We start from the raw sequence: 24,041 nt of genomic DNA on the forward strand, positions 1-24,041 counted from the left end.
TTCTTATGAGACGTTATGTCTTGGACTGCTCTTGATGCTGAGGTCGAAGCCTTGTCACATGCGGGGTGTACATAAGATAAGTTTAGAAGGCTGTCTTGAATCAATGTGTCATGCTACCATCCAGGGAGCATGCGCTTCCCTTGCCATTCATTCAGGAACAGTAATAAAATGTAATCTTATTTCTGCAAACATCGATATGAGTGAAACTTGCTTATTCCTTGCGTTACCCCGGGAACTGAGGGATGAAATCTACAAGCTCTGTCTCCACTATCCCGACCTAGGATCTATGCTTGATAAGCACCTTGAAGAAACGAGGAAGGCACTGTCCAAACGATTCAAGATGGAGGTTCCTGTCGATGCCATCGAAAAAATGCTGGAATGGACTTCTCTCGAGGTGCCCCGTCGACCGCCTCTGAGATGTGCGGGGCTGCTGCTTGCGAATCGACAAATCTCGAGCGAAGCGCAGATCATATTACATACCAAAGTGCTTCGCATCGATACCCCAATATCATCAAATTTCAGTAGAGACGTTAGGGGTCTTCAAATAACAGACTTCATCGGAGACCAAGCGCTTGCACGTGTTCGTTACGCGCAGTTAATCTTGCAGTTCAACGATTTGACCGAAGCGAACAACTGGTACCGAACGGTAAACCAACTTTCCAACATCTGGACTCGGAGGAATTCGTTGAAGCTATTAAAAGTTCACATTCAGCCAAGCAGAGGCTTGGAGAGAGATCACGAAAGAGCGGTTACGCGGAGGCTGGTTTTGGTCAAGGTAGTTCCGAGATTCCTACTATCAGACGTCTTGAAACTGACCGATGAAAAGTTAATGGACCTATCCCGTGTTGTTCCGACAGAGTTTGAAGGTGAAATGCTAAAGCGTAGAACTGAAGTGCAGTAACTGAGGCCATCGCTTCCTGATCACGACCATATCGCCGTCGGTTTTCTATCCTCTGCTCACCTCATCGTTTCGCCAACGCCATTGAATCTGTGAAGACTCGCAGACAATTTATTCAAAAAGTTAGTGCATTATCTCCCGAGTCCTATCCGTTGTCATCTCTTTTCATGTACATTATAAAAACTTCTTGCTCGCCGTTTACGTGTCGACTTCGTTTCTTGAACGTAATGCCCCCGGATACAAACATGATGTGATTCAATTCGCAGAGCCCAACTGATGATCCATGGCCTGACATGTGATGAAGCGCATCATTTGGCTAGACCAGACACGCAGATACTATTCCACTAAGATTTCCAACGCCTACCTTACATCGTGAACGGGGTGCGCAGAATGCTGTTTCCAAAGAAACGGATTATAGCTTGCAGATAAAGCCCCGAACTTGCAGATATTTCTATCATCAATCGATCCACTGTGAGGTGAGGGTCGTCACAGCCTAAACAATGGTCTCAGCATAACAAATTCAGATTATTCAGCATACCTGGAGCGAAGTGACGCAAACGCCGTCGCAAAAAAAGTAAGATACTGGTGGCTGCTGTCGCTTATACTTTCACGCCCAATGATCTACTGGTGAAAATTTTTTTTCGCGGAGATGCTCGAAGCAGAAGGGACAGCTGAGCAAATGAAGAGAATGCGCCGAGCCTGAACTTGTTACGAGCAAACCTATGAGAAGATCAGATGTCCATAGGTTCAGCCGCACCTGACTCTAATAATATTGGCACGTCAAACGCCGATAGTGATCTTGTAAGTGCCGTATATTTATGGAACGCTGAAAAGACGGAGTTTGCGATATACGTTGCTCAAGGCTTGCATGAAAGATTGGCCTGCAAGTTAACATACGCAGACCTTGCCGTATACTTTAGCGGCTGAAGCATAACATTGTCATGTAACTGGTCGACTCAGAAGGCATCAGCTGTAGTTTGAAGCGAAGCAGGCTCTTGACGAAGATGAAGAAATCGGCTTTAGCGGGATCCAATTCTCATTGTCGCGCCACTCTTGTCAGCACTGAGGCGGTCAAATCACTGAGTTTACAGCAGATTGCATATATAAAGACTCCGACAAACTGTCCCTTAGTATCACTCTTGTCTCATATTTTCTTTTTTTAGTCTACCGGTTGAAACTATCACGGGTATCAGACTCGTTCAATATCTGGTGTTAAATCCTGGAGCTGCGTCCTACGCGCACGTCCGCCGCATTATCAAGTCAAAAATGTCAATTCCGTACAAAACAGCGACGCTGCGCAGCACCGGCATTGGGGGAGCTGGAAATTTCAACAAATCACCAAAGCTTCCCACTGTCGAGATAGGTCCCGCTCGAACAATGAAATTGCGCAACTACATCATGCGCGGTATAGGCGGAGCTGGAAATGCTTTGCCACGAGCAGAATTCGAGGCTCTTCCACAAGCAGCAGCCCCTTTGGAACGCATACCGTGTCTCTCTCTCCTCAGCTCAGGACACCATCATGGCATTGGCGGACGCGGCAACTGGTCAATGGGTGAAATTTGCAGAAAATCTAGTGAGACAAAGAGGAGCCTTATTTAAGTTGGTCGCAGTGTTTGCAGACGACCTTTGGTATAATGGCGGATCTCGCCAACTTTTAGTAATTCTTCTTCATCTTGGAATTGATGGCTTGCTTCGGAGTTAAAGGGATGCGCGAAGTTTCAATGCCTGAAAAATGATAGCCTAAACATCAAGAACATCCGTTGCCGCATCTCTTGATCTTATAACAACTCAGGTTGGCAGTTAGAGATAGTTCTATGACCTGTGTGCTTAAAACGGCATGCGTGTGTGTGGCCGACACCGGATCCAAGTTCTGGAGACAGGTTCAGAGCACTCAGCAAAATAAATTCATAGTAACGGACGTAAAGCCTGTGACAACATGATTTTGACGGTGATCACATTGGCTTGTCTTCTTTCAAATATAACATCTGCTCAGAATATCCATTGCTATGATTCAGTAACCACTTTAGATAAGGATGCCCCGCTCGGGTCAAACTGCCTCGAGATCACCGCGGAGGGTTTGATATCGCGCGTTTTCCAAGGGCAAAAAATATCAAAAGGCCATGTCTACCCTGGGCTTTGGGACGGACATGGTCACTTACTTCAATACGGCGAACTTCTGCATTCTGTCAATCTGTTTGGGTCAAGCTCCCTTAATGACACGTTAAGCAAGGTCGAAAAATATGCCGCTGCGCACCCTCAAGCAGGAACGGCAAGTGAGTGGATTCGAGGAGTGGGATGGGATCAAGCTGTATTCGGTAGAATGCCTATGGCCGTAAGTGCTTAGTTAGTCTGGTGTGGTCACGGGTCGTTAATCCCTCTTAGTTAGATCTTGACAGTAATCAAGATCTTCAAGGCAAGTATATCATGCTTGACCGTGTTGATGTGCACTGCGTATGGGTCTCTTCTGCTGTATTGGAATTACTTCCCTCGCCTTTCCCAGATGTTCCTGGTGGCGACGTTATTAGAAATCCAGGGCCTGGTGTTTTTTGCGATAATGCGATGGACGTAGTCATGCAGTACTGGCCAAAGCCGAGCAAAGAAAGGAGAATCGAATTCCTAAGGACGGCAGAAAGGTCTCTAAATTCTGTTGGTTTGGTTGGTATACATGATGCTGGCGTCATTTCAGAGAACTTGGATATTTACCGGGAGCTGACCGATTCGAGGGACTGGAAACTTCGAATTTATGCTATGGTTGAATGTAAGAAGAGAAATACGTTTTGCGGGGATGATGTAACCATATTCAAGAATGATCGGGGAATGCTACACATGAGAGGCGTCAAGTTGTTTGCCGGTATGTCTAATGTAAATGATTTCTTGCAAGTTTCAACTAATAAAATGAAGATGGTGCGCTAGGTTCTTGGGGGAGCGCTATGATCGAACCGTATTCAGACAAACCATCTACAACAGGCTCCTTATTAGTTAATGCATCGACGCTTAATCAGCTTGCCCTTGACTGGTCACTTGCTGGCTATCAAGTAAATATTCATGCGATAGGCGACCTTGCGAATCGCTATGCAATCGATGCGTTCGAGTCGGCTTACGCCCAATTATGTCCAGATCAACCAGCCGATCTTTGCCAGGCTCGCCATCGCTTTCGTATTGAGCACGCGCAGATTATTCACCCTGCTGACCAAATTAGAATGTTCGACATGGGAATCATCCCATCGATCCAGCCAACTCATGCTACGAGTGATATGGCTTATGCTGAGGATAGGCTAGGCGAGAGACGAACCAAAGAGGAAGCTTACCGCATGCGATCGTTGCTACCCCTAAACCTGACTCTTGGATCTGACTTTCCAGTTGAACCTCCAAATCCATTTGAGGGCATCTTTGCTGCGATCACTAGAAAATCTCCAAAGACGGGACTTGGCAAAGATGGTAGTGAAAACGGATGGCATGCACAAGAAGCTCTGGACTTACAACAAGCTCTAAGAGGGTTTACAATAGGACCTGCTCGTGCCGCTTTTCTGGAAGGTAAAGCAGGGATTCTTAAAGAAGGAGCTTTTGCAGATTGGATTGTGTTGGACAACCGATTAGAGGATATCTCGTCCGATGAGATACGCCACGTTCGTGTCCGGCAGACATGGGTCGGCGGGCAGCTCGCATACGAACGGAGAGCTGAGGAGCCAGGTGAGATAAAAGAAGAGCTCTAGGAAGCCTACAATCATATATCTCTGCAATGAAGAGTGTGGAGACTCTACCCCTTTCTGAAGTCGAGAAAGTCATCCCACGAACGCGTTTTCTAGAAGGAGAGTCATAATTTAATATTATGCGAAATATAGATAGCAAAGTTCGACTTACACCAGTAATTACCTAACGCTAATCAGTTCAGAAGTACTTCTGGCTCTTGATAAATCCTGGCCCCAAAGTGGTAACAGAAACACCAGCCATATTCTCACGCGCATCCCGTACATTAACCAAAAATTAACTTCTTTCATTTGTCCGAAGCTGCAGTTCGTTGTGATTTGCCAATGTAGCACGCGACGTCCGTCTTATGATTTATCTTCTCCTAAAACCGTTCAAAGAAAGTGCTGTGGATAATCGTGAAAGATTGCGTAGAGGTTATCTCAAGATCCGTATGCTCTTTTCGCCTATCCTTAATTCCGAAGCGTCTTATGAGCTTTGCAAGACATAACTGGCATTGCGGTGATAGTTGATGTTCATAAATTGCATGTCCGATTTTTTTCCCGGCTGTGTAGATCAAGTAACTCCTAAGTCGTAATAAGTAAAATCGTTGACTGGCTAAATTGATAGAGATCCGATGAGATCTGGCAGACTAGAATCTTCGGCTGCAATTAAAATTTGTGATTCAATGGACGAGCATATAATGCTCGTGCTAAACAGCTGGCTAACATTCAGCTGGTATGGAATCTGGACAGTCGCAGTTAACATCACTTGACATGAAGCGCCAATGTAGAGTGTCCAAGTAGTGCCATGTTATAGGATATGAGTCATTGCAATCGTGATCCAAACTAGCTTCATTTCAGATCTTAAATGCTACCCTAGAATGGCAGCTCATATAATCCGGGTTCCAGTGTTCATCTTCTGAAAAATTACATGTTGCTCCATGGAGCTTTACTCCGCATATGCCCAGCCTGGCCCCGTCTCGCTACATTAACGTCACTAGAACGTATGAACACGCGTTATAACCCAAATTTTTCCTGAACTTGCAATATGTCGCTCTTCTATCGGCTTCTTCACTGGGAAAGCTAAACTCCGACCATGAAACTTACAATCTGCATTCTCAAGTAATTGTTAGTTGTGATATTCAAAGCGATGTAGAAACGATATATCGTAGTTCGTCTTTGTTCTATGGAAGACAGGACAAATTATGCTGCTACCTAAGGGGAAAGAGGGTGCTGGCCAGATTACCTTCCGATAGACTAATGTGCTCATGTCTAAAATTGACACTATAATTTCACGAGATCGTGCTATGACAGAATCTTGTGGGCAATGCTGCTCGCTTTGTCAATGAGAGATTAGTTTTGCCTTGAAGTGCTGCTTCAATTTTGTTCGGATTTCCGCAACTAGACATAGGAAACGTCACTGATAAAGTGTAGTGTCAGTTGAAACAAATTAGGACAATCCCAAACTCTATATATCACAGAAGATCATGGCATAATGACGAAATATTGTGCATGTTTGAGAGGTTTGAGTTGGCTTGAGTTGAGGAGGTTTGCAAGACGTGATCATGTGACTATCGCGTCCTCGACGCGCGCCCCACTTTCGACATTAGGTTCTCGCGTCATGTTCAGATAACTGCTCCAAAAGCAGTCATCGAAGAAGTTAATCAGCATGGCCAAGCATCCAGCCAGTTTTCTCCAGGCTCCAAAGTATATACCTTTCTAGCGCCGCCATGATATCTGCTAATTTGTGGAAGACAAGATGGCTTCAGTTCTCAGGACCGCATATCTTCGCAGTACAGTCCGCTCAAGACATTCGAGTTGCCGAAGGGCGAGCAGAAGCACTACACCCAACAATTCGCTGACATGTACTTCTTGAGATTAGCTATGTTGAAACCGGACATTGTAAAAATTGCATCTGAAGCCTGGCGAGATTTCGAGCTCGCTGGCGAGAAAGCGACACAAATGGAGCGCGTACTAGACGTACGGCAAGGCGAACTGTGCTGGGTTGTGGGCACTATATACATGGAAATGCCATTAAAACCAAACGTCCTTGACGATCTGGCGAAAGAACATTGGATAGCAGCGCCACCAGCTCGAGAGAAGTACATCTCACCCGACGGGAATGAGGAGATATTTATGGAAGACGAGTCGGGGCGATTAAGACTGACAGGCGATAATCTTCGGCGCCATCTTTTGGTAACAGGATGTATTATTGCTGCACTTGGCACAGAGAACGCAACGGGTGATTTTGAGGTTATCGATATCAAGGTTGCAGATTTGCCCAACCAACCTAGCCGGACTCAAGGATCGGGAAACTCAGGCAAGATTGCCATTGTCAGTGGACTGGGAATCGCAGGAGACGGAAGTGATCCTGTAACATTGGACTTGCTCAGTGACTTTCTACTAGGCGAATCATTACCTGAGAGTGATAGTGTGGCACAAATCTCTCGTTTAATCATTGCAGGCAATAGTATGGCCCACTCCAGCCCAATACCGTCACGAGAAGAGGTAGCGGCCCGCCCAGCGGCTCTGAAGCGATATGGCCATGACACATCAAGCTACAACGCCTTGCCCAGCGAAGCGCTCGATGCCTTTCTTGCGCAGCTGCTGCCATCTATCCCAGTTACCCTGATGCCGGGTGCCACAGATCCGGCAAGCGTTGCAATTCCGCAACAGCCGCTCCACCCAGCGCTATTTCCACACAGCAGAGCGTACTGCAACCCACCGACACAGCAATCAGGGCCACCGAACTGGTTCGATAGTGTCACGAATCCCTGGGAAGGTGACATCGATGGTTGGCGATTCCTTGGAAATTCGGGTCAGCCAATAGACGACATGTACAAATACCTTAGCGGAACGAATCGACTAAGAATGATGGATCATCTTCTACGGTGGAGGAACAACGCGCCAACTGCGCCAGATACACTTTGGAGTTATCCATTCCAAGAGAGTGACCCATTCATTCTACAGCAGTGCCCTCATGTATTTTTTGTTGGCAATCAGCCACACTTCGCTACATCTCTTATTGAGGGCCCCGCTGGTCAACAAGTCCGACTCATCTCTGTACCATCTTTCAAGGAAACTGGGACGCTAGTTCTGGTTGACGCGGAAACTCTTGAACCTGAGACCGTCACATTCAGCACAAGACAGCCAAAACTTGCTACGAATGGAGTATGAGCTTGTCATCCCCTTTGACAGCTAGAACACATCCTGAATTCAAGAACTCCCATCTCGCGGAGGCAGTCGCGTGCGATGATGTGCATGAAGAAGCATGCGTTACATCCCATCTTAGACTGTGTGGACCCTTCGGTGAGTTTATAGACTCGTTTTATTATGCACGACTGATTGCTATTATTAGAAAAAATGAAAAGACAGAACGGTTGACCTGTTTATGTGTACAGCACACATAATGATAAAGAAGTGATCGATGCATGATGTTGTAGAAAATCGAATCCTGATTTTTTCCCTTATTTTTCATCGAGTTGGAAGTGAAGTCACTGCTTGCGTTGAGTCTGCTCTTACGATAGCCGATTCTGGATCATTTCTGCTAGCTGATAACACCAGGGGCTTATAATCAAAATGTGCATCTGCGCGTTGTATCTTTTGACGCAAAGTGTCAATACTCAACTTTGGCTGCGTATTATTAATTTTTGTTCAGTACATCAAGATACATTTGGACAACGCTGACAACCTGTGGCTCGAACTCCTGAAAACTCCACCCAAATGTCTTCTCTGTCTTTGAAATATCGAACTCTGACTTGATTGTTTTTTGAAGACCGTTGTTTTTCAAGATACCGCTCTGAACTTGCTCAGGGAAATGCTTAGCGACAATCTCGTTAATGGTCTCCCAGCGAGTACCATCCAAAGTTCCTCGAGGCGAATTCGAGCTCGCAATATACGAACCAGCAGGAATGCGCTCCTTATGTAGTGCCTCTACGTGCAGACGAGCTACGTCGTCGTTGTGCACGCTATTTCCAGGAGCTGGCGCTGCAGCAACGTTACCAAGAACGACGCGCAAAATGACGCCGTTGGTGCCAACCATTGCTTGCTCAGGTGTTTTTACAAGAGCATCACGACCCTCGATGAACGACGGGTGAATGTAAACCAAGTCGAAGTGAGGTTTTTGCTGCTGGTACCAGGCCTCGGATTCATTCAGCGAAGCTACCTTGGATGCGGAGTACGCGGCAAACTCGTTGATATATGGCCCTCCTTGGAATGAAACTCTATCCTCAGCTTGGTACACTTTGTTGGAGCCGCTTATCCACTCGATAAAGTTGACAATCGCGACAACGGACGACGTGATGACAACACGCTCGACAGATGGGGCTTTGACAGCTGACTTCAGCAAGCCTAGCGTGCCAGCTACCGCAGGATCAATGAAATATTGTTTGTATTCTTCCTGCGTAAATTGACGACCCGTTGTGATGGGCGAGGCGATATGTATGATGTACTTGACATTCTGGACAACCTCGTCGTAAGCTCCCTCCACAGCTAAATCTGGGACAATGGAGAAGGTCAATTGGCCTTCCGAGATGTTAAGGGCCTTGTAGTCCGGGTTGGAAACGATCACATCGGCTCTGGCCTCGCTTCGTACCGCAGCGCGGACACGATATCCAGCTTTGAGGGCATCTGTGAGAACCTTGAAGCCTAGATGGCCGGTAGCACCGGTGATAAGGACAAGTTCTCCATTGGTATCTGCGAAAGAGCCCATCGCCAAAGATTTTGTTGGAGTTGATGCTATGTGAGAAGCGATATATGACGGAGAAGCGAAAATAAATAGTATAAGCTTCTACTGCTGTCTAAGCTGAGATTGCAGACTGTGTTGACTGTGTTAACGACTTTGCTTGAGTATGCCTTACGATTACGCTCGAGTCGCAAGTATTTATACTCGCCATCGCATGCTCGCAGTTCACCACGTTGGCACAGTTCCATTTGCGTTCACAGTCAGTATAGACAGGATATCGGTACACTAGCCTTCTCAAGGAGTTATTAGATTCCTAATAACGTATTCCAAAGAGACGAGCATCTAGTTGGCTTTGAGCCGAGCATGATTACTTTGCCATTACCGACCGATAGCTTAGATTCGCGAAGCCGAGCTTTGCCTATAATAGGATATTTTTGTTGTTGTTCCTGCGTCTGGGATAGTGGCTGACTAACGCTAGCCTGCTCATTGCGTCGCCTTCGCTTGAGTTCGTTGCATTTGTAAGCCGGGCACCCGAACTCAATTCGCATACGGCTAAGCTGGATGGATTTGTCGAATCATCCGTCTTTGATAGAAAAGAGCAGAAAAAGGGCTGCAGACTCTTTTTTTGTGGAGAACAGCTGAGCTTCAGTTCGGCGTTAGGAGCCAACACTGTCGACGCACGATTCTGCACAATATCATTTGTCCGAGTGCGTAACAGGAGTTGCGAAGTGATCTGGCAACGACTCAACGAGTGCACGAAGAAATATGGAGCGAATGTTTGAATCTCAAATACCAAGAGTTGGTCCCAAACGTCTTCCAGATGCGAAAGTCAAAGCTGTTGTCGCAGCACTCTTCTTACTAGCCTCTTTCGTCCGGATCGACACAGGTATAAGACGACTGCTAAGACGTCAAGTCCATTTTTTGCTACATTTCCAAGAAAGCGACTTTGGATTGTGCTACACTTCATGTCCAATGTTTGTGAACAAACGCGCCTCCGTATTTCGACCCTGAGCGTGAAGCTGCAATGGATTCGTTCATGCCGGCTTGGCTAGTGAACTTGGCGAGCGTCCGGAGCAACTTTGCGAGCGCTCCCCTGATCTCATATGCTTACGACGACTACGCCGTTCCGTCTATGCTGTCGTCCCTGAGGTCCGCACGATGGTTCTTTGAGTGTCATAACACGGAATCTAGGGGTTGGCCCTTCATTCTGCTTCGTTGACTTTGCGGCAAAGCATACTCTTGCATCGACTGTCCGCGGAATGAGTTGGATAGCATGAGTCGCCTCTTTCGCTCGACGCGATTCGTTCGCTCTTTTCTGCTTGGTGTCCTTTCTACCGTCGTCCTATGGACCTATCTAAGTTCCCATACCATTCTTCGGCTCGTCTTTTCGCATTCATACGATCTCAATTTCCCTGCTATCTACCGTGCACAGTTCCAGGTCTACATCCTCACGCACGACTGCGGCCGCTTCACCTCCGATATAGCGTCTGCCTTCGACCCCGAATCCGTCATACTTGTCCCCGATGTGGCAGATAGTCCAGCATGTGCGGCGCTTGGACTCCAGCAGGTGTTTGTGGAGCGAGTAGAAGGCAACAGCACCGACGACACGTACCGGTTCAAATACGCCTACACGCTGTGGCACTGCCGCAATGGCGACAAGATGAAGTGTCTGTTCCTCGAGGACGACGTGGTCATGTTGCATGATCGGCAACGCACGCAGGAAGTTCTTGTAGAGAACACGCTCACACTGTTCAATCACGAAGAGAACGCCTACGATTGCACAAAGCGCGGCTTCGGATGGATACGGAGCAAGACAACAGGCAACGGCAGCCAATGCAGGATATACAGCAAGCCTTCTACGGAATGTATGACATATTGTCTAACTCAATATGAGCACAAGCAGTTGGACTATGGCTTAGCAGCTTGTCAAAATTGGTGCGGGCTCAGCCAGAGGAGATTTCTGTTGGCCGTCCACGGTGGACTGAGTTCGACAATGGAGAGGAACCGTTCCTTGGTTGCGCAGAGTAATCAACATCATAGACCGGGTTAAAGGTATTTGCTGAATTTGCATTGACTCACTTTTTAACTATGCATTGATCATTTAGCTCTATCCGGGGCTAGTACAATATACTAAGGCTTCTGCACACAAATCATACAGGCTGGATCGTGCATAACAAAAATACTAGGAGTAGTGACTAAAAATGAATAGGAAGAAAATGTCTTGTATTTATTAGATTGGGATCCATCGCGGTTTGGTGACAGCAGGTAACATACGGATGCGTTCTATCGCATCCTCGCTGTCATCAATATTGCCACAGCTGTCACGATCACAGTCTTCCTGCTTGCTACATGAACAATACTGTTTTCAATGAACACAGGCCAGGCAGATCATCTGTTAAAGCAGAAAATGCATGGTATTTAAAAATGGCAATTTATAGGGCAATTGTCGTCCTCAATTACCTGTTGGAAAGTTAAAAATACGTTCGTGAATTAACGTGCGTGGTATCTATCAAACGCAAACTCTTGTGAACGCCCTGTCCCATGCTTTGCGAATGTTGCGGAGAGGCCACAATGTCGATCGGCTAGAACTGTATTCTTCTCTTCCTTCCCGTGTATTTGCTGGTGTTCTTCACAACCTTGCCTTTCCGCTCAAGCCTAGCCTTGGTCCGCAGGATTTCGTCTCTCTTACTGAGCTTCGTTTCCTTCCTCTTCCCGCTTCTTCTGTGATCTTCTACGTTCACATCCATCCCTTTGACGAGGCTGGTGATGTCACCCGAATGTCCCACAGTCAAGACCAAATACGTCTTCACCTGCTTCGTGCCCGTTCCATCCTCCAACAAACCGGCGCCAAATCCAGCTCGAATCGCTGCTTGTGAAACCATTTTCTTCTGCTTGTCGTCCTTCGGATAAAACTGGCACACGGCTCGCCCGCCCCTCCTCAAGCACGCGTACAAGCTCTCGAAAAACCTCTTCAACCTGCCTTCAGCACTCTCCACAGTGGACTCTGCGTTGCAAAGCCACTGTACTGCACTGATACTGACCGCTGCATCGAACGTGCCTGGTCGAAATGCGAGACCCTGTCCCGCGTCGGCTAGGAACAAATCTCCCTCAACTTCCCGTTCGAGTGCGAGCGCAAGCATGGAGGCGGAGATATCCAGACCAATCCACTGATGTCCCTCCGAGGTAAGTATGCTACCGGAGAGACCGCTCCCGGCTCCGATATCTAGGATTAGAGAAGGTTCTTCAAGAGAGAGAAGGTCGAGAGCCCGGTGGGTCATCGAGGCTTGAATGGATTTTATGCGGCTATTTGTGTCATATTTACGAGAGACTGTGTCATTATAGTAAAGATCGGGAGGCCTATAATGTCATGAACATCTTTTCTCACAAAATACACGGATATAGCGTACAATTGGTCCTCCGGCCGAGACATTTTGGAGCTCGTGCGTGGGACTCGACAACGTGGGTGACAAGAATGGAAAAATGACGACTCAGCTTCCTTATAGTCTAAGTCTTCACCACGACTTCATCCTCTCAGTTCTGATTCTCAGAAAAGTTAAGTTAAACACTGGAAATGTGAGGTTTTGTAACCTTCGCACACGCAGGGCGGATGCACGTTATTAGAGGTTCTAAAAATCTTTATCGATAGTGCAGTTTTCACCGCCTTCCATATCAGGAAACGTGATCTGCTCCGCAAGCCGAAGTTGACACGCGACGTGGAGGAGAGCCACAGTGCAGACTTTTGTCCTCATCAAGATGTCTGGCAGATAGCAGACGACCTCTCGTTAGACCAAAGTACCACAACTGAGAAGCAAAATGTGGATTCTTCCCCTTGTAGGCTACATTGGCCTCATTTTGGGCTTCTGCTTCCTTACCCTTGCAATAGGTACGGAAAACGAGTATTACCTGCCTTCCAAGCTAATCGTTATGGCAGCGTCGGGCCTCTACTACCTCTCCGAGCTTGTGGAAGAGCACACAGTTTTCGCCAAAAAGCTTCTCCAGCGCTTAATCTATTCGGTCATCGCTCTCCAGATTCTGCTTTGCGTTGTGGACCGCTTCCCGTTCATGCTGAGCATGCTTAGCGTTGGGAGCCATGTAGTATACATGCAAAATCTGAGAAGGTTCCCTGTGGTGAAGCTGACGGATCCAATGTTCCTTCTCTCATGCGGTACGTCGAACGTCTTGGTCTGTTTCAAGAAAACGCAAGCTGACAATGTGGCTACGCAGTGCTCGTATTGCTGAATCACTACCTATGGTTCAACCACTTTCAAGCACCGCCAAAGCATACATCAGGGACGTCTTATTACTATAACGATCCGATAGCATCGTCGTATCCGACCTTCACAGAGATATCGTCGTATTTCGGACTCTGCGTGTGGCTAGTTCCCTTCTCGCTTTTTGTAGCACTCAGCGCAGGCGAAAATGTTCTTCCAAGCATGGGTAGCGAATATGCCACTGGTGAGGGCAGCAGTTTTGTGACTCCCGGAAAGGACCCTGCAGCTGCTGCGAAGGGGTTAAAGGGCAGAGAAGGCATGGCGAAGCAAGCTGTTAATGGTGTGAGAGAATGGTTCTCAGAGGCTGGGGCAAGCTTAGGCCTCTGGAAGGGCGAAAACATACGGAAATGGTGATGACGAGTCTCGGCGGTCAAAGTCTGTATGAGTATGTAAAACTAGCAACAAAGCGCGGTATTGCGTTCTATGTCACTTCTCTGGTTGAGACGCTCTAGATTATGCCTTAGGCCAACACCATCCTGTGATTTAACAATTTCTCTTCCCAGGCCTAACATTCTCCCACCATAGAAATTAAAAATCACTCACCATACTATAGATAGTAGTCCCTTAGGATGGGGTCGAATGTCTTTTTTTTTTTTCTTTAAGTTTGAAAGTCTTTGCGGGAGGGGATGCGAGTGCTTTCGGACGCGACGTGCAACAGTACGCGCCGTGGCAACGAACTTCCACAGACTGCCGCCCGCAAAGCGACGCCGTACGTGATGACACTCCACTGGCTTGCATCGTTTCGAAATCCCTGCAGCTTGTTTTGAAAGAATATGCAGAGCGAAAGTAAGGAAAATTAGGGGAATAACCTCATGCGCTTGATGGTTGACTATATTTCCATATCCTCACGGGGAACATGATCGTATCCAGCTCGCAGAATTTGAGCTACGGCTTTGCATGAGTCAGGTACAAACAACGATCGGGTCTCCTTCTTCGAGATTGGTTTCCGTCTCAGCGTTATGTCTCGATTTTGACCTGGCGTGAACTCGTATAGAGGCCAAGTTGCCTTGATTCCTATACCGGCGGAATGGTGACCACCAGTGTATTCGTCACAACATCCGCCATCTCCACATCAGGAAAAGAGCGCCTGTTCCCAGACCGCCAATGAACATTTGCCAGTATTATTCGCTCAAGCGCAGCGACGTATTCGGTTACCTCGAGAATGCACAACTTGTCCTCGAAGACCTGGTGCACTATCTCTCTATTCAGCACCTGAACGCGGTACAAGTGCTCCATGGCAAGTTTATGGGTACGGTCAATGGCCTCTTGTAGTTCTTTTCCCTCCCACATCATTATGATCTGGACAGTGTTGTACGTGGCATTCTCGTTCCCAGCGATATAGTCTTTTCGAAAGCTGAATATGTCTTTTTGGCAGGATATGATGTTGCCAATACACTCTTCCATCTCTACCAATTTTGGACCTTCGATCATCTTGTTCGAGAGCTGAATATCGTTCATCCACTCGACAAGACGGCATATGATACGCCCTCCGGAGGCTCTGATCTGGTGGGAAGTCCATTCTGGAACGTTATGAAACAGATCAGTGTGCACCTCTTTTAAGTAGCAGCTTAACATGGACTCCATGTCCGTTCGAAAACGATCGTGGAACTCTATATTGCATCAGCAATGTGCCACATCTATTCACTGCATTTCACTCAAACCAGGCTCGGTTGTTTCGTACATTCTCTTTCGAAATGTATCGTAGAAAAGATAAATCTTCCTCCACTCCTCCGTGCCTTCTATTTCCGGCTCTTCGCCTCTAACTACAGCGTCCATTCCGTTTATACATCCCAGAGCATAGACACTGGCGAGCTCACTAGACTTGATGGCGCAACGGCAGGCCTCTCGGAAACGACAGAGCCAGTGACTCCACTGGACTGCAATCTCGAGCCGTTGGATGGATACACTCCTGGGGATGATATAAGCCCAGAATACTGCATAGACGGTAATTAGTTCGTTCTCCCGATCGTCATACAGAATCTGGGTCCATCGCTTGTCTGTGAAGTGGAAGAACTGGTTGTGCATAACCAGTCTTTTGTAGTTCTCTAGATAGTCCGGTATTTTGTAGCCAGCCATGCCGTCCGTGGTCTGATATTGAACCTTGTCAGTAATTCTCACTCGCGAAACATGAATATTCATAGAAAGCAGGAGTTCAAGGCAGAAATAATGCTAGCTTGAAGATGAGGATGAATGCTAGACCATCACCGGATGTGATGTTGCCTCAGGGGAAATTCGCCTTAAGGCGAAGGGAAGGTGCCTAGTCAGTTCAAGCTAATTGCTCTATCACCTCGATTTCTAGCTCACAGCTCCCCATGACAAGCCCACTTGGAGCCATTCTGGCCAGCACTTACGAGCTCCGTAGAAGACGGTCATTCATGGTTCTTCGCGGTATATATTCGCACATTCCCTGGCAAAGCACCATTCCGTTGGCGGTCAACAAGCTGGGTACGGATCTGGAAACTTTGGTAGCGCAGTGAATTGCTAGCCACGCTTACCGAAACATTTGTGCGGCTTAGATGCTGGACGGCAAAGCTATTAAAAGTTCCCGGACAAGCTTTTCTTCGTGTAGGCATGCATGCCCTGAGTTCCTGCGATACTTGGAGTCATTCTAGATGAAACATCAGCGACGGTCGGGAATGCATCTTTAGTACGAGGATTGACCTGATTCTCGTCCATTGCCAGCAGCACCAAGCGTTCAGCAGCGGGAGGCGTTGGTGCAAACGTGATCGTTGCCAAGACGATCTTTCCACCGCAGAAAATGCGACAAAAATAACAGCATTTCTAGCCTAATCGAGATAGAATGGCTGCTAATAGCGCATTCGGGGTGCAGAACATCGAACGCGTCGATCAGTGATTGCTTCAACACAGCACCAACTGATTCCCTTCATCATGTCCAGCATCGCTAACGCATCACGGTCCCCATCCTTGTAAGGCGCAAAGAGCTTACGCTGGAGGCGGGTACAACAGGTGGAGACGTGCGGGTGACGAAGGCTGTCATTCACAGAAGCCAAGTGGTGCGGATGCGGACGAACCTGGTCTCAGGCACGGTGAACAGCCGACGACACCCCTCACACGATGGGAGACAAGGAAATCGGCTTTGCATGAGAGCGCTGCTGACATGCCCGCTGGTGCAGGTCCTCCCCAGAAACGCGGTTTTGGCGTGTGATTGGCTGCACACCATCACAACGGCGTGAGATTTGAGAACAAATCAAAGCGGCTACACCCTTCGCTCCCGTCTGCACGACGCCCCGCCACAGCGCTTGTGCCTTTTATCGACACAATCCCGGACTCGACAGCACGAACACGGCACGATTTCTTCGTCCATCGCATGGAAGATTGGACGAGTTGCGTCTCTTTGATTCAATTCATTCTGGAGCCACGACGGACTTCGGTTTAACGTTCCTCGGAGGCGGTGCTGACGATCTCGTCACCACGAATGCTGTGCGTGGAGGCGAATCTGAGCTTGCCGGCCCATGCCAGCCATGCAGGCGCTTGCAGGGCCTTGTCCAGCCATCCTAGAATAGATCGCATTGTCTTCAGCCTATCACAGGCCTGAGATCATACTGCGCATACAGTGACCAACTGAGACCCTCCAACTATCTAGCCGCTGAACACCTGTGGTCGTAGGTGTGCTCTGATCCGCCTTCCGCCCAATTTGCTCTTTGGTTTCCTCATGGTTGTTCGTCCTCTTAATCCCGTGCTGCAGAGAAGCCGCAGGTGAATGCAATCCGTTGCGCCATAACGCATATCCACCGGCGCCAAACCGTAGCGCCTGTCCAGACAAAAGGCTCCCATCTCCTCTAGCTGTACGTTCGTCTTTTCCTTCCACCAGCTGGTCTCTAGTAAAACGGATTGCGCATCAAGCCGTACCCATTTCCCATTGTCCCTGACTTTCTTCTCTAGCATCGCTGGGCTGGACCTGAGAGCAACATTAACTGTCACATTCTATATTCGTTTGCCTACTACTCCTCACCTCATAATCTTCAGCCGTTCGAAAGGTCTACACACTAGAAAAACTCGAGATGCCAACGGATCGCCAGACACCTCCTCCACAAGTAGTCGTCACCCAGCCCGACACCTCCAAGGACATTAGAACACCTCGCACAGCCAGATTCGCCGAAGCTACAGCAGTTTACTCTCCCATCGAACCATCAGAAAAGTCCAATCCATTCGCTGATCCCCCAACAAATCATTACGTACCACAGGCACAGCCTTCAGACATAGGTTTTGGATACCTCCGTGAACAGCACATATCAGTCGAGATGGAAGAAACAGACCCGAAATACTTGCCGCCTCCGACGCCGAAGGAGCCTCTCAAAAGTCCTCTGAAAAGTGCTTTGAAGTCTCCTGGTGCGCCACCAAAGAACATGAATGCGATCCTCAGCCCAACATTTAGGGAGGAGGAGATCTTGGAGAAGGCGGAAGCAGACACCGAGAAGGAGCAAGAACAAGATCTGGTAAGCATCGCATATTCCCAACATGCAGACAATTTCTTGTTTTAACAACATCCGCAGAAAGTCAAGACGCGAGTGCGCGTCGCAAAGTTTGTGCTTAGAGGCGTTAACTTCAGCTGCTCTCTGATTGTCCTTTCAATGCTTTCTACAACCTTTGCAATCTTCAACGCTACAAAGTCATTACCACCTCGCAATAACCTTCCGCCTTGGTCAAGCGTCGGCAAAGTCTGGCCTCAGGTTACTCTTCTAGTCATTGCTTGCATATCGCTCTTCCTGTGTATGGTCATCTTCTACGGCTACTGGAAAGGTGGCCACCGGAGAGCGGAAAAGGTTGCGGTCTACTACACTACATTTGCTGTTGGGTTCTTCATCTTCAGTATCGTCATGTGGGGCGTTGGCGCAGTGATATTAAACCAGAGCAAGGCCAACGGTAAAGGACAGGATATTTGGGGGTGGAGCTGCAACGACAACACGCGCAGAGCTCTGTTCCAAGACGATGTCGCCTATGCACTCATCTGTCGTCTTCAGAACTGGTCTTTAGTCTGCTGCATCATCGAGGTGGTCGTGGAAGTTTTCACCATTGCCATCTATGGTGTTGTCTTCTACCGATTCTACTCGAAGCGCAAGCTGCGAAAGTCGATGGCCATCCGGGATAGGGCTCGATCAGACTTGTACCTAGCTCAACTTCGATCGCAGTCCGTACCCAATACTCCAGGTGGGCCACTTTCGCCCCGCGATGGCGGCTGGCGTCCGCCAGTTGGCCATCCGCTCAACAAGGATTCGCTCTCTCAAGCAGAGAAAGGAGAAAGCGAATACTTCGCTCGCAAGATCGCCGAGCCACAACCATTCCAGCTAATGCCTGCACCGACAAAAGCCAAGCCTGCTGCAAAACCAGCCTTCGCAGTGCCAGAAGAGACACCTTCACCGTCCAGCCCGTTGCCGTTAGAGACACGGCAAGCTCATGCCCCAACCGCCGAAGGGGAGACGCAGTATGGCGAGGTGGCAATTCCAGGTGCCTATGCAACTCCGTCCAGTCCAGGGTTTGCACCAGCGCAGCCAGCTATGGGAGGATTTGACTTTGGCCTGCAAAACCAGAGGTAACAATATACCACATGGGTCATTTTTTTCAATGTCTTTTGTAATTCTTCTTCTGAGACATTCGCTCCGAAGACAATGAAAAGAATTCTTGGCTCGAACGTCTGCTCATTGATACCTAAGAAGCTTGGGAGTGGCGTACGTTGTCCAGAAAAACGCTGTGTATAAGACGTTAAAGGAATTCTGGATCTGCATGATGCCACGTTGGGAGTTATGAGGTGGGATAAGTAATATACCAAATGCACATATGACAATCTTCAATTAATTTTATTCTTTTTTTTTTTGTTTCAAACGATGAGCACTACCGTGATTTTCCTTGCAGTCCTTTTTATCGTTGCAACTTGATTGACAGTGGGTTCAACACCTGTGCGCCAATCAGACATCAGCATGGTTTACGTATAATTGCGACCCCTCTTGCGGCTGGATGTGCGGCACAAGTGCTTTCTCAACCACCAGAATGCCTCGACGTCGCATAGATACACATTCACATTACTTGCCGGACTTCTACAGAGAAGCGCTTGCAGCCAATGGCCATAAAAATCCCGATGGCATGCCACGTATCCCTGACTGGTCGGAAGAGGATCATATCAAGTTGATGGAGGAGTTAAACATTGAGAAATCGTTTATCAGCATCAGCTCGCCCGGCACCTACCTTTCGCCGGCATTTGGAAAGCAATCAGTTGAGCTGGCAAGGCGTTGCAACGAGTTCGCGGCGGACTTGAAACGGAGACGACCTGATAAGTTCGGCTGGTTCGTAACCACTCCGTTGCCCCTCGTCGAGGAATCGCTTGAAGAGATCAAGCGTGCTTATTCGGACGGGGCAGATGGCGTTTGCCTCATGACCAATCACGAAGGTATCTATCTTGGAGATTCGCGCTTCGATCCTATCTTCGCCGAGCTGGACAAACGTAAGTCCAAGTTGTTTATACACCCGACCATGCCGTGTTTCTGTCCAGCAGGTAGCCACGGTGCTGGCACAGATGCCGTTGTCAGAGCCAATCCACTGAAGGAGCGCTTTGCCGCCCCCGCGATGGAATTCCTGTTCGACACGACTCGCTGCATCGCGAATCTATTCATCAGCGGCACGATATCAAGGTACCCAAACATCGTGTATCTAATCCCGCACATGGGCGGAACGATGGCGCCGCTTCTATCTCGCTTCTTGGGCCATTCGAGGTTCCTCAACAAGCCTGATCACGAAAAGTGGGAGGAGAAAGATGCCATTGCGGTCTTGAACAGCCGCTTCTACTTCGACATGGCCGGATGGAGTTTTCCGATCATGGATAAATGCCTTCTAGACGGCGTTGGCGTTCGCAAAGATAGGTTGCTGTTTGGAACCGACTACGCATTTGTACCCGCTGCGGCTGCTCCAACGTTCGCCGCGTTAGTGGATGGAGGCACTGAGGCTTGGGACGAGAAGGACATCGAGAACGCCTACTACAATAATGCTAAAAAGCTGTTCAAGCTCTAGATTGAATATATAATTGGCTGTAAGGCTGAGCATTATGATCGAGAATTGGTTTAGCCTTCTATGACATTCATCTCGAACTTGAATCATTGGCGGGATTCATCTCGTACCCGTTAGTTTGTCTCTAGTTCATCTCATAACGCAACCTTGCAAGCACATGTTCATGCGTGTCAATATCGCCTTGTGATGCAGACTATTGTCATCAAAACCTCTCATAAGTCGAAGCAGAGCCACGACCAAAGAGCTGGCTTAACTTTTGCCTTGCAATATAGATATGTACGCGTGCGCTCCAGTTCAATCCGGAACGAGATAATCGGTCGAAACAAGTTTCAGCGCACGGCCCGACGGAGCGAGATTTCTGGATGTTCTCCAATGTGAAAAATCGCCTGGTTCTCAAGCATGAAATGACTTAGACGGATGTGGAAATTTTGGAATCTCGAATACGTGCATACTTAACCGACCTAATTGGCTGAAGTCGTCCTGAATTCATTCATGCTAATAAGTCGAGCATAAGTCTGGTATTTTCTATATGTTTGGTGACAAAGATGCGTTGTACAACGCAGATGTTGACTGGTCGAGATTTTGGTCTTCGCCTGCGTCGCTTGCACTGCAAGCTTGTCATCAGTCATTTGACTTATACGTATTTGACTTTTACGCATGTCTATCGATCGTTAATATCATTCTTAGCAATCCCTGTGACAGTAAGTTCCATCCGATTCTTCAAAGCTGTTTTTACCGATCTCATTTGGAGAACAAATGTAAGTCTGCATGCGAATGACCTCACGAATTCGATCCAGGATTCCTCGTCCCTCTCACTGATAGAATCACCCGTATCTAGGAGATACAATTGAAATCAAGTGGTACAGCTGTGCGCAGTTATTTGCAGCAGAGTCACAGGGCAAGCTAAAGTCGCGTGTCCTAACACAATCATCATGTCCGCCATACCACAGCCTCAAAAATTGCAGCCTCGGTCTTATAATATTATAGCACGCGTCTACTAAAGCCACGAGTCTGCCCTGAGATGACGAAGCAGCCAACCATATCTCGAATTCCAGATGTTTGCTCCTTCGTCTCCGTCCGCGCGTGTAACACTCACACCTCCGTCATGGGACAGTCCGGGACCATGTTCCAAACATCGAGGACTGCTGACCAGATTGAGTAGAAAAGCGGTCAAATTCTCCATATTTTAGCCCCTTTTCTGACTTTTCTGTCCTTGATCCTACTTCCTTTCTTCTGCTTCTTTTCCTACTTTGGATTTCGAAGTCATCGGCTCCTTTATGTGATTCTTTCCAAGCCACGACAGTCAAAAGGATAGTTTTGTATCATTTTCCCCAGCGCACTCTTCGCAGACTCACAAAGATATCTATTTGACCAGTCGTCTTCACTTTATGATGTCGTTACTTCGCGAACTTCCCTGGGGCGAATTGGAGAAGCTTTGCGAATGCGGTCTCGCACATATTTGTCCCGCACACAGTTATGAACCAATCGAAGTAGCGTTCATCCGTCGACCACGAAGAAATCGTCCACGTCGCCAATCAAGATGGGCTCTTCTCCCCCGCGATGACTTCTTCATAGGCCGCGAGCCTGATATATTCTTTGACGGTTCGCGTTCGTTCGATGATCTACATATTTTTTGGTGTAGCCAACCAAACTTGTGTTGCGATATGAAACTACTTATTGAAGACCTTCCATTCGAAGTCGTGAGTACTCGGCCAACCGCATTCTCTGCTGTTTTGTGGCTAATCGGACTTTTAGTATCAATGCGGACGTCGTGAATTACGGCGAATACACGATCTAAATCACAACAGCCGACGATCACAGGCCAGAGCATATCGCATGCTTTATGAATTCATGCTTCACTTTGGGAGGGGAAGATTACTACTTATGGATCGTGATCCTGTATTCGTGGACATATTGCGAGCAGTTGAACAGAGGGCGTTTATTGATGTTCTTGAAGGTGGAGCAATTGATTACTGGTTGCCACCCATTGCTGCATCGACAGCAGCTTCTAGCCGGCTATTAACTGCTTACTAATTTAGAATGTTTCAATGTCGACAGCAGATGTAATATAATGCACTTTAAATCAAGATGAACATAGTTTCGAGTCCACATTTGAAGGGTGATGATAACTTTGTTTGCCCGAACCAGGTCCTGGTGAACTGTTTTCGATCCTCGGACATGCACAAGTATGTTCGCTGCTGAACTTAACTAGCGCGGGATCAAACAAGGTCGGTCTTCTTGACCTGCCCATAAATAGTGAAGGGTGCAAATACTTTGAGGTTAAGAAACTGAAACAAGAACAAATGTCTGGACATCCTATGAACTCTATATTCATTTATGGCTACGTATTGCGACATTAGTTTTCTCATGGTATCATTTCCCTTGCATATATCTAAACTCCAATAAAACGCCGTCGGAGGGAACAGCCAGAGATGTATCTTCGTGTAGGTGCTTAACCCAGGAGACTTCAACCTCTGCAGATACACTAAAGTGCGGATACAGAGGGAGCTCAATCGAGGGGCACAAGCTACGCAAGATTACCAACCAGATCCAAGCAGGCCCCATCCTTTATCCCAATTTTCCGTTATAATCAGAGCATTCAACGTTGATCCACATCCAGATCCCCAAAAAAGAAAAACGCCAGAGAATTCGTCTCTGTCTATGCACAAATCTCCATCAACGTCGAGTCCGCAATATCTAGGCAAGCATGACCACGCCACCTCCAATGGCAAGCATAAGCCCCAACATCTCCGATTGAGGCTTGAAAGCCGCACCGGTGAATACTGGGAGTGCTGTCGTTTTCGATGGTGAGCCTGTGCCCGTAGGGTAAGCTGCTCCAGACGTTGATGAAGATTTGCATGGCGCTCCTGTGTAGTTAGAAGGAAGAGTTGTGTTCGCCCAGTCATACTGGCCGTAGTAAGGTTTTGCCGCTGCGAGGGTCGAGAGGGCAAGAGTGAGGAAGCTTGTAAAATGCATTTTGGAGGACGTACAGGCAAAAGACAAGGACAATAGTGATATGCTAGATACCAAGAACAAACTCAAGCGTAAACTAAAGTGAGAGAAGAAGATCAGGTAGTCAAGTAACGAGGTGAGAGACGAGGTGATGTTGGCAAGATAAGAGAGCATCGACTGATGGTTGGCGTTGCTTATATACGATAGCGTTGTGGAGTCCACGTCCATCGTATCATTCACAAAACTTGTTCTCAATACGGATTTCTTGACGCCCAACAGATACACAAAACACGAGAATACATCATGATGCAGTTGTTGAGCGCCAATCCCGACTTATCGAAGTGATTTTTCAAGTGTTTGGTGGTGGGGATAAGCTCCGCTGCTACGGCAACCGAAGTGTTGTGGCGTCATGAGCAGTTTTCAACAACACGAGATTGGCTCTGTATCCACATCTCTCAACCAGTATTCTGGGAAAAAATGCAGGTCTACTTGCTTGATGCTTTATTTATCAAAAACAACGATGTTTCACTTAT

The 24,041-nt window shown here is 47.7% G+C and overlaps 11 protein-coding genes across 15 annotated transcripts; 7 read left to right on the plus strand and 4 right to left on the minus strand.

Annotated features, from left to right (window-relative positions):
- Positions 1–120: 120 nt before the first annotated feature.
- Positions 121–1,040, plus strand: PV09_07186 (the record flags this gene model as incomplete). Of its 2 annotated transcripts, XM_016360922.1 has the most annotated exons (2): positions 121–775; positions 827–1,040. In XM_016360922.1, exons 1-2 carry the CDS (start codon positions 197–199, stop codon positions 899–901), a joined length of 654 nt encoding a protein of 217 aa, XP_016211294.1. In that variant the 5' UTR covers positions 121–196. The 2 variants fall into 2 exon arrangements, with proteins under 2 accessions (XP_016211294.1, XP_016211293.1); XM_016360921.1 differs by having other exon boundaries at positions 121–901.
- Positions 1,041–2,826: 1,786 nt separating this feature from the next.
- Positions 2,827–4,715, plus strand: PV09_07187. Of its 2 annotated transcripts, XM_016360923.1 has the most exons (3): positions 2,827–3,230; positions 3,281–3,749; positions 3,800–4,715. In XM_016360923.1, exons 1-3 carry the CDS (start codon positions 2,835–2,837, stop codon positions 4,609–4,611), a joined length of 1,677 nt encoding a protein of 558 aa, XP_016211295.1. In that variant the 5' UTR covers positions 2,827–2,834; the 3' UTR covers positions 4,612–4,715. The 2 variants fall into 2 exon arrangements, with proteins under 2 accessions (XP_016211295.1, XP_016211296.1); XM_016360924.1 differs by lacking the exon at positions 2,827–3,230 and having other exon boundaries at positions 3,251–3,749.
- Positions 4,716–6,236: 1,521 nt separating this feature from the next.
- Positions 6,237–8,331, plus strand: PV09_07188 (uncharacterized protein). The gene is made up of 3 exons (XM_016360925.1): positions 6,237–6,291; positions 6,339–7,893; positions 7,943–8,331. Exons 1-2 carry the CDS (start codon positions 6,254–6,256, stop codon positions 7,759–7,761), a joined length of 1,461 nt encoding a protein of 486 aa, XP_016211297.1. The 5' UTR covers positions 6,237–6,253; the 3' UTR covers positions 7,762–7,893; positions 7,943–8,331.
- Positions 8,228–9,295, minus strand: PV09_07189 (uncharacterized protein; the record flags this gene model as incomplete). The annotated part of the gene is made up of 1 exon (XM_016360926.1): positions 8,228–9,295. The coding sequence occupies one exon, from the start codon at positions 9,293–9,295 to the stop codon at positions 8,228–8,230; it is 1,068 nt and encodes a 355-aa protein (XP_016211298.1).
- Positions 9,296–10,349: 1,054 nt separating this feature from the next.
- On the plus strand, positions 10,350–11,776 carry PV09_07190 (uncharacterized protein). The gene has a single exon (XM_016360927.1). The coding sequence runs from the start codon at positions 10,542–10,544 to the stop codon at positions 11,316–11,318; it is 777 nt and encodes a 258-aa protein (XP_016211299.1). The 5' UTR covers positions 10,350–10,541; the 3' UTR covers positions 11,319–11,776.
- On the minus strand, positions 11,700–12,867 carry PV09_07191 (uncharacterized protein). Its single transcript, XM_016360928.1, has 2 exons — positions 12,676–12,867; positions 11,700–12,625 (listed from the first exon to the last, which is right to left on the minus strand). The coding sequence occupies exons 1-2, from the start codon at positions 12,696–12,698 to the stop codon at positions 11,851–11,853; spliced, it is 798 nt and encodes a 265-aa protein (XP_016211300.1). The 5' UTR covers positions 12,699–12,867; the 3' UTR covers positions 11,700–11,850.
- Positions 12,868–12,989: 122 nt separating this feature from the next.
- On the plus strand, positions 12,990–14,107 carry PV09_07192 (uncharacterized protein). The gene is made up of 3 exons (XM_016360929.1): positions 12,990–13,151; positions 13,200–13,433; positions 13,493–14,107. The coding sequence occupies exons 1-3, from the start codon at positions 13,082–13,084 to the stop codon at positions 13,891–13,893; spliced, it is 705 nt and encodes a 234-aa protein (XP_016211301.1). The 5' UTR covers positions 12,990–13,081; the 3' UTR covers positions 13,894–14,107.
- A 40-nt stretch (positions 14,108–14,147) lies between these two features.
- PV09_07193 lies at positions 14,148–15,628 on the minus strand. 2 transcript variants are annotated; one of them, XM_016360931.1, is made up of 2 exons: positions 15,221–15,628; positions 14,148–15,149 (listed from the first exon to the last, which is right to left on the minus strand). In XM_016360931.1, exon 2 carries the CDS (start codon positions 15,121–15,123, stop codon positions 14,554–14,556), a length of 570 nt encoding a protein of 189 aa, XP_016211303.1. In that variant the 5' UTR covers positions 15,124–15,149; positions 15,221–15,628; the 3' UTR covers positions 14,148–14,553. The 2 variants fall into 2 exon arrangements, with proteins under 2 accessions (XP_016211303.1, XP_016211302.1); XM_016360930.1 differs by having other exon boundaries at positions 15,201–15,628.
- Positions 15,629–16,848: 1,220 nt separating this feature from the next.
- Positions 16,849–19,366, plus strand: PV09_07194. 2 transcript variants are annotated; one of them, XM_016360932.1, is made up of 3 exons: positions 16,849–17,345; positions 17,443–17,996; positions 18,054–19,366. In XM_016360932.1, exons 2-3 carry the CDS (start codon positions 17,562–17,564, stop codon positions 19,092–19,094), a joined length of 1,476 nt encoding a protein of 491 aa, XP_016211304.1. In that variant the 5' UTR covers positions 16,849–17,345; positions 17,443–17,561; the 3' UTR covers positions 19,095–19,366. The 2 variants fall into 2 exon arrangements, with proteins under 2 accessions (XP_016211304.1, XP_016211305.1); XM_016360933.1 differs by having other exon boundaries at positions 17,345–17,996.
- Positions 19,367–19,532: 166 nt separating this feature from the next.
- PV09_07195 (uncharacterized protein) lies at positions 19,533–20,763 on the plus strand. Its single transcript, XM_016360934.1, has one exon. The coding sequence runs from the start codon at positions 19,546–19,548 to the stop codon at positions 20,557–20,559; it is 1,014 nt and encodes a 337-aa protein (XP_016211306.1). The 5' UTR covers positions 19,533–19,545; the 3' UTR covers positions 20,560–20,763.
- Positions 20,764–22,856: 2,093 nt separating this feature from the next.
- PV09_07196 (uncharacterized protein) lies at positions 22,857–23,810 on the minus strand. Its single transcript, XM_016360935.1, has one exon. The coding sequence runs from the start codon at positions 23,734–23,736 to the stop codon at positions 23,254–23,256; it is 483 nt and encodes a 160-aa protein (XP_016211307.1). The 5' UTR covers positions 23,737–23,810; the 3' UTR covers positions 22,857–23,253.
- Positions 23,811–24,041: the final 231 nt, after the last annotated feature.

Source organism: Verruconis gallopava, assembly GCF_000836295.1.
Source record: "Verruconis gallopava strain CBS 43764 unplaced genomic scaffold supercont1.27, whole genome shotgun sequence".
In the NCBI taxonomy this organism is placed as follows: domain Eukaryota; kingdom Fungi; phylum Ascomycota; class Dothideomycetes; order Venturiales; family Sympoventuriaceae; genus Verruconis; species Verruconis gallopava.

Excerpts from the sequence above, each read along its gene's own strand:
- PV09_07195 (XM_016360934.1), top strand. The coding sequence starts at position 19,546 with ATGCCTCGACGTCGCATAGATACACATTCACATTACTTGCCGGACTTC.
- PV09_07188 (XM_016360925.1), top strand. The coding sequence starts at position 6,254 with ATGGCCAAGCATCCAGCCAGTTTTCTCCAGGCTCCAAA. Across the intron at positions 6,292-6,338 it reads AGTTTTCTCCAGGCTCCAAA|ACAAGATGGCTTCAGTTCTC; the intron begins GTATATACCTTT and ends AATTTGTGGAAG.
- PV09_07191 (XM_016360928.1), bottom strand. The coding sequence starts at position 12,698 with ATGTCTCGGCCGGAGGACCAATT. Across the intron at positions 12,626-12,675 it reads TCTCGGCCGGAGGACCAATT|GCCTCCCGATCTTTACTATA; the intron begins GTACGCTATATC and ends ATGACATTATAG.
- PV09_07196 (XM_016360935.1), bottom strand. The coding sequence starts at position 23,736 with ATGGACGTGGACTCCACAACGCTATCGTATATAAGCAACGCCAACCAT.
- PV09_07192 (XM_016360929.1), top strand. The coding sequence starts at position 13,082 with ATGTGGATTCTTCCCCTTGTAGGCTACATTGGCCTCATTTTGGGCTTC. Across the intron at positions 13,152-13,199 it reads CTTCCTTACCCTTGCAATAG|CGTCGGGCCTCTACTACCTC; the intron begins GTACGGAAAACG and ends TCGTTATGGCAG. Across the intron at positions 13,434-13,492 it reads AATGTTCCTTCTCTCATGCG|TGCTCGTATTGCTGAATCAC; the intron begins GTACGTCGAACG and ends GTGGCTACGCAG.
- PV09_07193 (XM_016360930.1), bottom strand. The coding sequence starts at position 15,615 with ATGGCTGGCTACAAAATACCGGACTATCTAGAGAACTACAAAAGACTG. Across the intron at positions 15,150-15,200 it reads GTACGAAACAACCGAGCCTG|AGTTCCACGATCGTTTTCGA; the intron begins GTTTGAGTGAAA and ends GATGCAATATAG.
- PV09_07194 (XM_016360932.1), top strand. The coding sequence starts at position 17,562 with ATGCCAACGGATCGCCAGACACCTCCTCCACAAGTAGTCGTCACCCAG. Across the intron at positions 17,997-18,053 it reads AGGAGCAAGAACAAGATCTG|AAAGTCAAGACGCGAGTGCG; the intron begins GTAAGCATCGCA and ends CAACATCCGCAG.
- PV09_07187 (XM_016360923.1), top strand. The coding sequence starts at position 2,835 with ATGATTTTGACGGTGATCACATTGGCTTGTCTTCTTTCAAATATAACA. Across the intron at positions 3,231-3,280 it reads TCGGTAGAATGCCTATGGCC|TTAGATCTTGACAGTAATCA; the intron begins GTAAGTGCTTAG and ends AATCCCTCTTAG. Across the intron at positions 3,750-3,799 it reads AGGCGTCAAGTTGTTTGCCG|ATGGTGCGCTAGGTTCTTGG; the intron begins GTATGTCTAATG and ends AATAAAATGAAG.
- PV09_07190 (XM_016360927.1), top strand. The coding sequence starts at position 10,542 with ATGAGTCGCCTCTTTCGCTCGACGCGATTCGTTCGCTCTTTTCTGCTT.